The sequence below is a fragment of the Oratosquilla oratoria genome, chromosome 35 (genome assembly GCF_046742065.1).
Source record: "Oratosquilla oratoria isolate Oo_2021 chromosome 35, ASM4674206v1, whole genome shotgun sequence".
Lineage (NCBI taxonomy): Eukaryota > Metazoa > Arthropoda > Malacostraca > Stomatopoda > Squillidae > Oratosquilla > Oratosquilla oratoria.
In genome coordinates this window covers 41,817,801-41,830,824 of record NC_134811.1, presented here as the reverse complement: position 1 = coordinate 41,830,824, position 13,024 = coordinate 41,817,801, and the positions used below count along the sequence as shown (strand labels likewise).

At 34.9% G+C, this 13,024-nt stretch overlaps 1 protein-coding gene across 1 annotated transcript; it reads left to right on the top strand.

Annotated features, from left to right (window-relative positions):
- Nucleotides 1-6,867: 6,867 nt before the first annotated feature.
- On the top strand, nucleotides 6,868-11,967 carry LOC143018755 (uncharacterized). The gene is made up of 3 exons (XM_076174336.1): nucleotides 6,868-8,864; nucleotides 8,997-10,805; nucleotides 11,031-11,967. Exons 1-3 carry the CDS (start codon nucleotides 6,868-6,870, stop codon nucleotides 11,965-11,967), a joined length of 4,743 nt encoding a protein of 1,580 aa, XP_076030451.1.
- The last annotated feature ends 1,057 nt before the right edge of the window (nucleotides 11,968-13,024 follow it).

Sequence of the window (13,024 nt, the reverse complement as noted above, 5' to 3'; positions counted from 1 at the left end):
TTAAACGAAAATGCACCTGATGTTTTTTATCTGTCTCCCTAAATCATGCCACCTTCTAGCCTCATTAAAGCACAATAATCGGACTCTAATACATTTTCATAGATTAGAAGAAGACTCTAAGGATATAGACAAATTCTCTAGATTCTATTACCAACAAGGTATTCTCATGGGATGTACAAATTCTCTTTTATATTTAAATATCCGACGCTTGGGCAGAGATTCATCATACCTCAGTCAACTGGATCCTAAATCATCGAAAGAGCTCATGATGGTTCAGGCCGTCATGGGGAAGTTTGAAAGACCTATAACAAATTTTTAGAACTTTTCTTTTTGGTCAAGTATGTAAAAGAACATTAAAGAATATGTTCAAACATGCCACATTTATCAGCTCCCCAGCAAACCTAATAAAAAGATCCCTAAAGCTCCTTTATCTCCTATCCCTGTGTCAGTGAGCCCTTTTGATAAGTTTATAATAGGCATAGTGGGGGCAATTGAAAAAAAAAAGAAAAAAAAAGAGGAAATCAATACATTCTACTATAATGTGTCCACTCATGATATTTCCTATCAAAAGGATGAATGCAATAAACGCTGCTAATATTCTAATATATATATATATATATACACACACACACACACACACACACACACACACACACACACACACACACACACACACACACACACACACACACACACACACACACACACACACACACACACATATATATATATATATATATATATATATATATATTTACTCGAGTAGGTTTGCCCAAAGAAATCCAATCTAACAGAGGGACAAGTTTCACAGCTGAACTCTTTACCAATGTACTAAAAGAACTAGAGATAAAATAAACTCTCAACAGCTTATCACCCTGAGTCACAAGCAGCCCTCAAGCGTTTCCATCACACTCTTAAAGCAATGTTACGTAAATTGTGTAACACCAAAAAATCTGATTGGGATGAGGTATTACCTCTCATGCTATTTGCCATTAGAGAAACCACTCAAAGAGTCACTAGGATATTCTTCCTTTGAACTCTTATATGGTCGATAAGTGAGAGGACCTCTTAAAGTCTTAAAAAGTCAGTGGTACAATGAGAGCCCTAACCACCCCAAGCATACTGCAAATTAATATCAAGATCAATTGAAACACCGAATGCAGTTAGTTCGAAACAGCTTTTGAGAATCTTAGGCTGCCAATTGCAGGGGCTCCCTCTCAAATCAATTTAACGGTCCATATACTGTTTCATACAGATTAAATAAATTAAGCTACGTTGTATTTACGCCAGACAGGCGGAAGTCCTCAAAACTAGTTCATGTAAATTCAATGAAAATATACCACCGAAGGGATCTAATGATGAATTACAGAGACCAGTATCTTTAATTACGAATGTTACCCATCTTGATCCTACCCTTAACCTCCCATATCCACAAACAATAACCCCTAACTTCACCTTACTTGAAAATCCAAAGACATTACTCTCTAACCTTCCTCGATTGCACTTCGATGACATCATGCGTCTCCTAACCAAATACAGTATGGTATGTAGAGACCACCCTGGTCTCTGTACCATTGACGAGTACGACATCGTGCTCAAGTATAATATTCCTCCTATCCACCGGAGTCCATACAAGTTATTCCCTCACAAAATGCAGTTTTTTTTTCTTTTAACAGAAGTCAACTATTTACCACAGACGGAACTAGCCGTCTTCAGTTCATCCCCACGTGCTTTTCCTTGTCTGCTTGTGCCGAAGGAGAATGGAGAGTGGTGGCTCTGCATGGAATACCGTCATCTCAGCGACTCTACGGTGAAGGACAGCTATCCGTTTTCCTTCATCGACACATTATTAGATTACGTAGGAAAGGCCATCTATCTAAGACAGACCTCTTTAATGGCTATCACCAAATTTCCGTATCTCCAAAAGCACAAAAAATAGCCTCATTTGTGACCCCTTTTGGACTGTACTGTTAAAAAGTACTCTCTTTTGGTCTATGCAATACCCCTGCTACCTTTCAAAGGGCCATTAACTTAACCGTATCTGGGTTACCAAACACCCACGCCTACTTCGACGATCTCATTAATTTAGCAGATACTTGGTCTCACCACCTGAGCAAGTTAGATACCCTCCTTGATCACTTAGCAACGAAGGGGTTCGTTATCAACTTGGCAAAATCCACGTTCGGGAAATGGACAATGTTGACCCAAACATACGAATGGGGAGGCCCTCCTGAGATTTCCTGTTCCCTAGAACGGCAGATTTGTTCAAAGGTTCCTGGAAATGGCGGGATATTATCGCTACTTCTGCAGGAAAATTTGTATGCAGCTGCCCCCTTACTGCTTTCACCAGCCCAAAGGAGTAGCTCGCCTGGACTACCAAATGCCAGACATCCTTAGAAGCACTCAACCAGTTTCTAATCAACGAGCCAGTGCTTCAAACCCCTGATTTCTCCAGTCCCTTTGTACTGCAGGTGGATGTAGCTAGAGACAGAATCGGAGCTACTTTACTACAAACCGGAGCAGACCACAAAACCCTGCATCCCCTCTGCTACTTCTCCAAGAAGCTTCTCCTCACCAACGAGCCTACTCCACCGTAGAAAAAGAAGCTCTGGCAATAGTTTCCTGTTTTGAGTGCTATCTTAGTGCTCCCGTTGCTGAAACCTTAGTTTACACTGACCACAACCCCTTGGTATTCATCGAGATACGCCGACTCAGCAATCAACGTATTCTCCGCTGGGCCTTAGTGCTCCAATCATTCAACTTTCGTATGTACCCACATAAGCGGGGACGATAACAACGTTCCTGATACCTTCTCACAAAGGGGGGGGGGTCATCACGACCCGAGGGATAAAAATCCCTTTAATGCTTCAACCGGTTGGATTATAGGTCAAAATCTCTAGAGTCGGCTTGGGCACTCGCACTACTGTTCTTATCCTTCAAGTTCCAACTTACGAAGCTCCATCCCCTTTTTGTGACCTATATAAGGGGCCGAGCGTGACTCTTTCGCTCTCTCTCGCTCCAGTTCTGAATCAAATCAGACTCACGGGTTAACCTCCTCCCCCTTCTGTCTCCAAGGTCTCGCATTGCTGCCCATTATCATATACCTGCCTGATTTATATCAACCGTGATTATTACTATTCTAGGATCTCTAAAGTGTGATATTTAGCTTAGGACGTATTACTTAGGGAAAGTGATATTTAGCTTAAGATGTACTAGTTAAGGAAAGTGTTGATGTTTAGCATAGGATGCATTAGGGAAATGTATATATAGCTTAGAATGTACTAGTTAGGGAAAGTGATATTTAGCATAAGATGTATTAGTTAGGGACAGTAACATTTAGCATAAAATTCATGTTTATGGCCACTAATAAGTTATGGTGTATAGTTGTGTTGTTGTAGCTACCAGTCTTTAAAGAAAACAGTCTAGTGCTAATTTATTTATGAAGGAAGATCTCGCCAAAACTAGTCGGTTTTTTTTTTTTTTTAACATCTTGTGGTGTACTGTTTATTCCCTAGACCAGGGGTTCCCAAAGTGGTCGATATTGACCCCCAGTGGTCGTTGAGACCATCCAAGGGGTCGACAAATAGCCAAGGGATAGATAGGGGGTCAGTAGATTGCTAGGGGGTCAAAAGGGGTCTGTAAATTACTATGAGGTCGAAAGGCAGTCTTTAAAATTAAATGGTTAGCACGAAAGGATCCTGTGCATGTAGAGAGAATCTCATGTGAATGAACAACAAGATGACGAGCTTGTGTAATATTCTAAAATCTATTTTGGAGAACTGTGTAACTATAAAAGTACAATGTTTCTACTCTCACGAGTCATTTTCTAATGCTGTAGGTTTTCTATGATTTTACACAACTTTGAAAGCATGGATAAAATACATAATTCAACATGGTTATAGATATAGTGATGCAGAGTTAATAGCAATTACCATACTTGAAACAAAAGAAACTATATGGAAACTGCCACAAACACGACAACTCTGACAATGGTACTTTAGAATTAACATAAGTGATTTATGAGACCATACATGAACTACAGTAAAGAGTTAAAACAATAATATCAACAACAAAAATGATAACAATCATAATGATGATAAGAACAATATTAACAACTGAAATAATAATAATAGTAATAATAATAATAATAATAATAATGATAATAATAATAATAATAATAATAATAATAATAATAATAATAATAATAATAATAATAATAATAATGATAATAATAATAATAATAATAATAATAATAATAATAATAATAATAATAATAATAATAATAATAATAATAATAATAATAATAATAATAATGATGATGATGATGATGATGATGATGATGATGATGATGATGATGATGATGATGATGATGATGATGATGATGATGATGATGATGATGATGATGATGATGATGATGATGATGATGATGATGATGATGATGATGATGATGATGATAATAATAATAATAATAATAATAATAATAATAATAATAATAATAATAATAATAATAATAATAATAACAATAATAATAACAATAATAATAATAATATTAATAATAATAATATAATAATAATAATAATAATAATAATAATAATAATAATAATAAAAATAAAAATAAAAATAATAATAATAATAATAATAATAATAATAATAATAATAATAATAATAATAATGATAATGATAATAATAAATAATAATAATAATAATAATAGTAATAATATTAATAATAATATTAATAATAATGATAATAATAATGATAACAATAATGATGATGATGATGATGATGATGATGATGATGATGATGATGATGATGATGATGATGATGATGATGATGATGATGATGATGATGATGATGATGATGATGATGATGATGATGATGATGATGATGATGATGATGATGATGATGATGATGATGATGATGATAATAATAAATAATAATAATAATAATAATAATAATAATAATAATAATAATAATAATAATAATAATAATAATAATAATAATAATAATAATAATAATAATAATAATAATAATAATAATAATAATAATAATAATAATAATAATGTGAGTGCCGATTGCACTATGTATAAGAATATTTGATGTATGATGTTCTACAGATAAAGTATAATATGTATCGAGGTTAATTACTAATCATGGCTGGTGCTAGATCTGTGTTAAGCACCAATTGTATGATATTCAAGTGTACTGACAATGGTATGTACTAAAATTAATTACAAATCATGGTTTACGATATTTGATGTATGTATAGTACAGAGTACTATGTCTGGGTGGATATGAGAAAATATCTATGACATGTAAAGGAGGCTAGAGTCTAATGGCAATCATAATCACGTGTGTACGCATGCGGTTACTATGTATGTACAATATATGTAAATTGTCTTTGTCGAAGTTGATGTATTGTAGTGAATAATTAACTATGTTATAAATTGAAATAGAATTAAAGAAGTCATATGAAAGGGAGAATGTTGAGTAGAACGTGACTTATATATATTTAATGTGGATCCTTTCAATTTGGTATTCCTCCGCTAAAAAGTAGTGCCCCATCCTCTTCGTGAGGAACGTACAAGTATTGTTCTTTCTGTGTCTAGTTGTCAAAGTGACAACACCTTCGGGTGTGTGATAGGAAGCATAATTGGTAAGCATTAGCAGAGTGAATTATTATCTGTGTTATTTGACTTATGAAATATTTGGTAATATAACCAAAAGTTAGTGTGGACATTATGTTAATTAGTGACATCCGTGATTTAATAGAATCGGAACGGATCACGGAGGTATAGAGTGATGAATATTGAAGGGGCGGAAGAAGAAAGAAAATAATGGTATGAAGCATACAGTTTGTCATGTATTAATTATTGAATTATAGAGGTTTGTCATGGTTGAATATAGTGCTATTTTGATAGCTTGATTATGAATGTAAATTACAATGTTGAATTGATTTACAGAAACCACCACATCACCGACACCACCACCACATCACCACATCACATCACCATCACCACCACCACCACACCACACCATACCATATCACATATAGAGCCAGATTGAACTAAGAGAATAAAGAAGACAAGCGTGGTGCGTAACATTATTACTTCCTCCTTTACCTCTGTACCTCACGACCGACGACTACAACAGACGGCGATGATAGTTTCATTATTTTCCGGAAACAGTTTATGCTGTTTCTGTAATTCATGTTGAGGTACAGGGAAGGAGGAATACCGCCATCAAGATCCAGAAGTTGACTGCATGCGGCCGGCATGGTCACCAGAGCCACAGTGATCCATAAGAAGTATCAACGAACAAATGATAAAATGACTGTGAGTATATGAATGGAATAAATCGCTAGACTCAGGAGCCAAGCAAAGGAAGTCAGTGTTGAACATTTAAGAATGCTGTGATTGAACAATGAATCATGAGGGTAGTATGAAAGTGTAATTTGAATTAATATATATATATAATTTGTGTGGGTTAATGTTGAGGATGGATCAAGAAAGTGTAGTAATAGGAGATTATGTAATCATTTTAGAATGAAGTATGAGATTCCTTGGTGTATTTGATATTGATATGTAAATTGGTGGTGAATACTATAATGTTTAAGTGCTTTGATCACGAGAAGAACACAAGGTAGTCTTTGAACATAGTTTTCTAGTTTATTCTACTACATATTATCTATAATAAGGTGTACAGATTGTTGGGATCCAGTGTAGACATCATGTTAGTTAACATTGTTACACAAATTGATGAATAACAGGTAATTATGAGTGAACTTGGAATTTAAATGAGGTATAGTTTCTAGTTGCATTTATTTGTATTTAGTGTGAGTGAGCCTTGAATATTCTATATTGAACAAAATGGATAAAGCTACAGTGTATCAACTAAAATCATATCTAAAGGCAAAGAATCAAACTTGTTCTGGCAATAAGGCAGAACTTATGAATAGGATACAGGAGTTTATTACAGCTGAGGAATTAGAAACAGACGAAGTCATTCTGGAGTTATTAGCTTTCAATAGAACACATGTAGAAGAAGGAACAGATGGTACAGTGAAACCAATAGATAGTGTGTCTCAAGTAGGGGATAGTGACATAGGTAATCAATTAGGTAAGGTGATAGCTAAGAGGGCGAGCTTAGATATCAAATTACAGAAGTTGAAAAGGAAACAAGAGTTGGAAATGGAAATGCATAGATTAAAATTAGAACAGGATAGGCTTGAGTTGGAAACAGAATTAGAATCGGCTATAGCAGAATTTGATAGTTTGAGTAAATTTGACAATAACGTATATAGTAATGTAGAGAATGATCCTCGTGACTGCAGAAGTACACATCAGAATAATAGTGATAGTCAACAGACAAATAGAGACATGGTTGCGACTTTAATGACAAAGAACATGATGCCTGTCCATGTGATTCATAAATTCAATGGTCAGTTAGATAAATATTTTGAATTTATTAGAGATTTCGATATGTTGATTGATAGCAAGCATGTGTCAGATAGTGAAAATTTACAATATCTAAAACAATATACTGAAGGTAAACCACACAACATAGTTAGAATGTGTTTAAATTTAGATACAAACGAGGGTTATCAAAGAGCTAGAAGTGAATTAAACAAAAGATACGGTAATAAAGAAAGGATAGCTTTAATGCACATAGATAAGGTTCTAGCTTGGCCTGAAATTAAAGAAGAGAATGTTGAGGCATTAGACTTCATCGTTGAATTGAATTCATGTATAAGTGCTATATCGGGTATTAATTATGGAATTTCAGAATTACAAAATCTTAGGACGTTGCGTCAGTTGGTTGAGAAATTACCTAGACACTTACAGGATAGATGGAGGAGACTAGTCGACGAGGTAGCTGAGAGTGGGAAGCTAGTGGACATTAAAGACTTAGTCAGATTTCTAGAGAAAGAAGTAAGAATATTGAGTAACCCAACATTTGGGAGAAGTAGTAAGGGAGCATTTAGAGATAAGAAAGTAGAAGCGAACACATGGAGTTCAAATAGAAAGACGAATTATAAGAAAGGTATAGAACCTTATGATGGAAGAGTCCATGTCAATGTGACACAGAAAGCAAGAGTTTCTTGTTGGTTATGTCAGGAAGAACATGTCATTGATGTATGTCCAGAATTAAGATGGTTAAGTTATGAAGAGAAGTTGAATAGAGCTTACAATTTAGAACTTTGCTTTAAGTGTTTAAGGAAAGGACATAAAGCGTTTCAATGTAGAGTAATTCGTACTTGTGAACAATGCGGTGGTTCACATCTTACAATCATGCATAGGATGAATAAGAATTTCAAGGTTGAAGGAAGTAAAGAAGTAACGGCAAATCCAGCGGTCACTAATGAGGTTGATGATTCTAGAATTCAAGTATTATCCAGTCAATTGAAAGATTCAGTAGGAGACACTACTGCTATCCCAGTTCAAGTAGAGTTAAATGGTAAAGTTGTTACTACCAGATGTTACCTTGACAATGGTAGCTCAGTCACATTTTGCACTAAGAATTTATTGCAGAAGCTTGGAATGACAGACATGAATTATCAGTCAACTACACTACAAGTAAGTACAATTGTAGGTACAAGAGGAATATCTTGTCTAAATGTTGAAGGGATGTCAGTAGCCGATATAGAAGGAAATAACCAAATTAGATTACCACCTGTATTTGCAGTGAATAAACTTCCTCTCAATCACAGTCATAATATCAGAAAGAATGATATAGAAAGGTGGAAACATTTGATGAAGTTAGAATTTGATCACAGCCAAGGAGAGATAGAAATCATGATAGGTATTAATGTCCCAGAGGCGTCTGAACCTTGGGAAGTTGTACATGCAGAGAAACCAGGAGATCCGTATGCTGTGAGAACACGTTTAGGGTGGATATTGTGTGGAAGAATAATAGACAATAATCATGAAATTCCTGTGAATAAGATAAAGGTTGATGGTAATTATTTAGAAAGGAAATTGATTGAATCTTATAATAGAGAGTTTGTAGATTCATCACTGAATTCAGTAGAACCTAGTATAGAGGATAGAAGATGGTTACAATTTGTCGAGTCTGGGTGTAGGCAAATGAATAATGGAAAGTATGAGATCCCTTTACCAATGACAGAGAAACCTAGGATAGTTCCTAACAGTGAACCTATGGCAGTCAAAAGACTTCAACAATTGAAGCGTAAGTTTAAGGATCATGAATATCATCAGCAGTATAAGCAATTTATGACTAATTTACTAGAGAAAGGGTACGCTGAAGAAGTACCTAAGTATGAAGTGAGTAATCAACAAGCTTGGTATGTTCCACATTTTGGAGTGCAACATCCTACAAAAAGGGATAAAGTACGTGTAGTATTTGATTGTGCAGCACGTGTAAATGACTTATCGTTAAATGATTTGTTGAGACAAGGACCTGACATCAACAATCTTTTGTTAGGTGTCCTTTTGAGATTTAGATTAGGACTATATGCATGTACTGCGGATATAGAAACTATGTATTATCAAGTTAAAGTGCCTAAAGATGATAGAGATTACTTGCGTTTCTTATGGTGGAAGGATGGACACATAGGAAGTGATATAGTTAAACTGAGGATGACTTCTCATCCATTTGGTGCTAGTTGCTCCCCTAGTATTGCAAATTATGCTTTAAAACGAGTTGTGCAAGATCACGGGAGTCAGTTTCATAAATCAGTAAGTGAAATAGTTCTTAATAACTTCTATGTTGATGATATGTTGGTGTCATCCGATGACATAAATGAGTTGATTGACAATTGTAATAATGTGATTGATCTTTGTAGTAAAGGTGGATTTAATTTGACAAAGTTCAATAGTAATTCCCGTGAAGTTTTGAAGAATATACTCAAAGATAAGTGTAGTGATGATATTGAGAAGTTCATTGAGGATGAAGAAGTGGTACAAAAGACATTAGGATTGAATTGGTCTCTTGGCAAGGATGAGATGAGCATATCAATCAACATTGATGAAATACCTAGAACAAAAAGAGAATTGCTAGCAGTAATTGGTAAAATTTACGACCCACTGGGCATGGTAGCACCAGTTGTTCTTGAAGGAAGGGTATTATTACAAGAATTATTCAGAAACGGCATTGGATGGGATTGTACTTTGAGTGAAATAGATCAAGGATTAATAAATGTTTGGATGTCAAGAGTAAATAAGCTCAAGTTGTATAGTATTGATCGTTGTACTAAGAAAGGTATAACGTCAAAGGTAGAGGCAATTGAGTGTCACATATTTTGTGACTCTAGTGAAATAGCATATGGTTCAGTGGTATATTTAAGATACAAACATATTGATGGTACAATCCAGTGTAGCTTCATGTTGGGAAAAGCTAAAGTAGCACATTTAAAATCAATTACAATTCCAAGACTTGAATTGGTGGCAGCCACGCTAGCCATTAAATTGAAGTGTGTGATAGTGAGAGAACTACCTTTAAAGTTAACTCAGATTTATATTTGGACAGATTCAACTACAGTATTAAAATATTTGCATAATGATCACTTAAGATTTAAAACCTTTGTAGCTAATCGAGTGTCTCAGATTCGAGAGAACTCTGAGGATGTATGTTGGATGTATGTCTCCAGCAGGGATAATCCTGCTGACGATGTCACTAGAATGAGACAGACCAGTAGATGGTCTGAAGGACCTGCTTTCTTGTCCCAAAATGAAGAGATCTGGCCAGTTCAACAGCAGATAAATAAGGAAGATTTTTCGAATATTGAAATTAAGAGGGTTATGAAAGTTGAAGTTAAACCAATACAAGGTCACACAGTTGATGTAATGTCACGACTAGTTTGTCACTATTCTTTATAGTTCAAGTTGCTAAGAGCATGTAGTTATCTTATATTATTTGTCAGACATTTGCAAAGAGAAGGCGTGTCAATTATCGAACTCAATGTTCAATTAATGGAAGTTGCTAAAGAAAGAGTAATGAAATTTGTACTAAACTGCTATTTTGCTAAGGAGATTGTTTGTTTATCCAAAAATGATCCTATTAATCTTTCCAGCTCTATAAGGAAACTTAAACCTATGTTACTGAATGGTATACTCAGGGTAGGAGGCAGATTAATTAACCTAGAATTGCCCTTGGATATGAAACATCCAGTTATTCTTCCCCATGAACATCATGTGACCAGTTTAATCATTCAACATTATCATATGAAAGTAGGACACATGGGAAGGCAAGCAGTATTAAATCAATTGAGACAGAAATACTGGGTTATTAAGGGTAATTCAGCTGTAAGAAAAGTATTATCTAAATGTGTTAGCTGTAGACGCTTCAAGAGTTCAACGATCACTCAGGAGATGGCAGCCTTGCCAGTAGATAGAGCAAATGTAAATCAGAAACCATTTTTTGTAACTGGAGTAGATTGCTTTGGGCCATTTTTTGTGAAGAGAGCACGATCTCGAGTCAAGAGATATGCAATATTATTTACTTGTCTATCCATTAGAGCCATACATCTAGAGATTTTACATGATTTGACGGCAGAAAGCATGATAAATGCATTTACCAGGTTTATGTCCAGAAGGGGTACAGTTAGTAAATTGATTAGTGACCACGGCACAAATTTTATTGGAGCAAATAAGGTATTGAAGGACAATCTTATCATGCGTCATATTGGTAATGAATTAACAAAGAGAGGTGTGGACTGGGTATTCACTCCTCCTGGAGGTTCTCATTATGGTGGTGTTTTTGAAAGAATGATAGGATTAGTCAGACGAGTGTTAGAAGTTGTGATAGGTTCACAAACCTTGTCTGATGATAGTTTGAGTACATTTTTTTGTGAAGTTGAGAGTATAATCAACAGTCGACCTCTGACTGTGGTATCAAATGATGTGAACGATTTGTGTCCCATCACTCCTAATTCTTTACTTAATTTGGATAATTATGTAGTGACACTCGATGGTGGAGAAATGATCTGTGAGAGCAGAAGGAAGTGGTAACAGATACAGCATTTAGCCAAAGAGTTTTGGCGCAGATGGCAAAAGGAGTATTTGCCTTGTTTGCAAGAACGTCAGAAATGGTTGAAAGTTAATAGAAATCTCAAAGAAGGAGATATTGTCTTAATGGTAGAAAATAACACACCACGCAGTCATTGGTTATTGGCAAGAGTTGTGAAAGTGATAAAAAGCACAGATGGACTGATTAGACAAGTAGAAATAATACGTGGTAAGAAACTTTATAAGCGACCTATTTCTAAATTAATACTATTATTAGAAGGTGACTCAGTGTAAAAATGACCTCCCGTCATTGATGTTGTGATCTTGGATGATCACAAAGGGGAGGGTGTGAGTGCCGATTGCACTATGTATAAGAATATTTGATGTATGATGTTCTACAGATAAAGTATAATATGTATCGAGGTTAATTACTAATCATGGCTGGTGCTAGATCTGTGTTAAGCACCAATTGTATGATATTCAAGTGTACTGACAATGGTATGTACTAAAATTAATTACAAATCATGGTTTACGATAGTTGATGTATGTATAGTACAGAGTACTATGTCTGGGTGGATATGAGAAAATATCTATGACATGTAAAGGAGGCTAGAGTCTAATGGCAATCATAATCACGTGTGTATGCATGCGGTTACTATGTATGTACAATATATGTAAATTGTCTTTGTCGAAGTTGATGTATTGTAGTGAATAATTAACTATGTTATAAATTGAAATAGAATTAAAGAAGTCATATGAAAGGGAGAATGTTGAGTAGAACGTGACTTATATATATTTAATGTGGATCCTTTCAATTTGGTATTCCTCCGCTAAAAAGTAGTGCCCCATCCTCTTCGTGAGGAACGTACAAGTATTGTTCTTTCTGTGTCTAGTTGTCAAAGTGACAACACCTTCGGGTGTGTGATAGGAAGCATAATTGGTAAGCATTAGCAGAGTGAATTATTATCTGTGTTATTTGACTTATGAAATATTTGGTAATATAACCAAAAGTTAGTGTGGACATTATGTTAATTAGTGACATCCGTGATTTAATAGAATC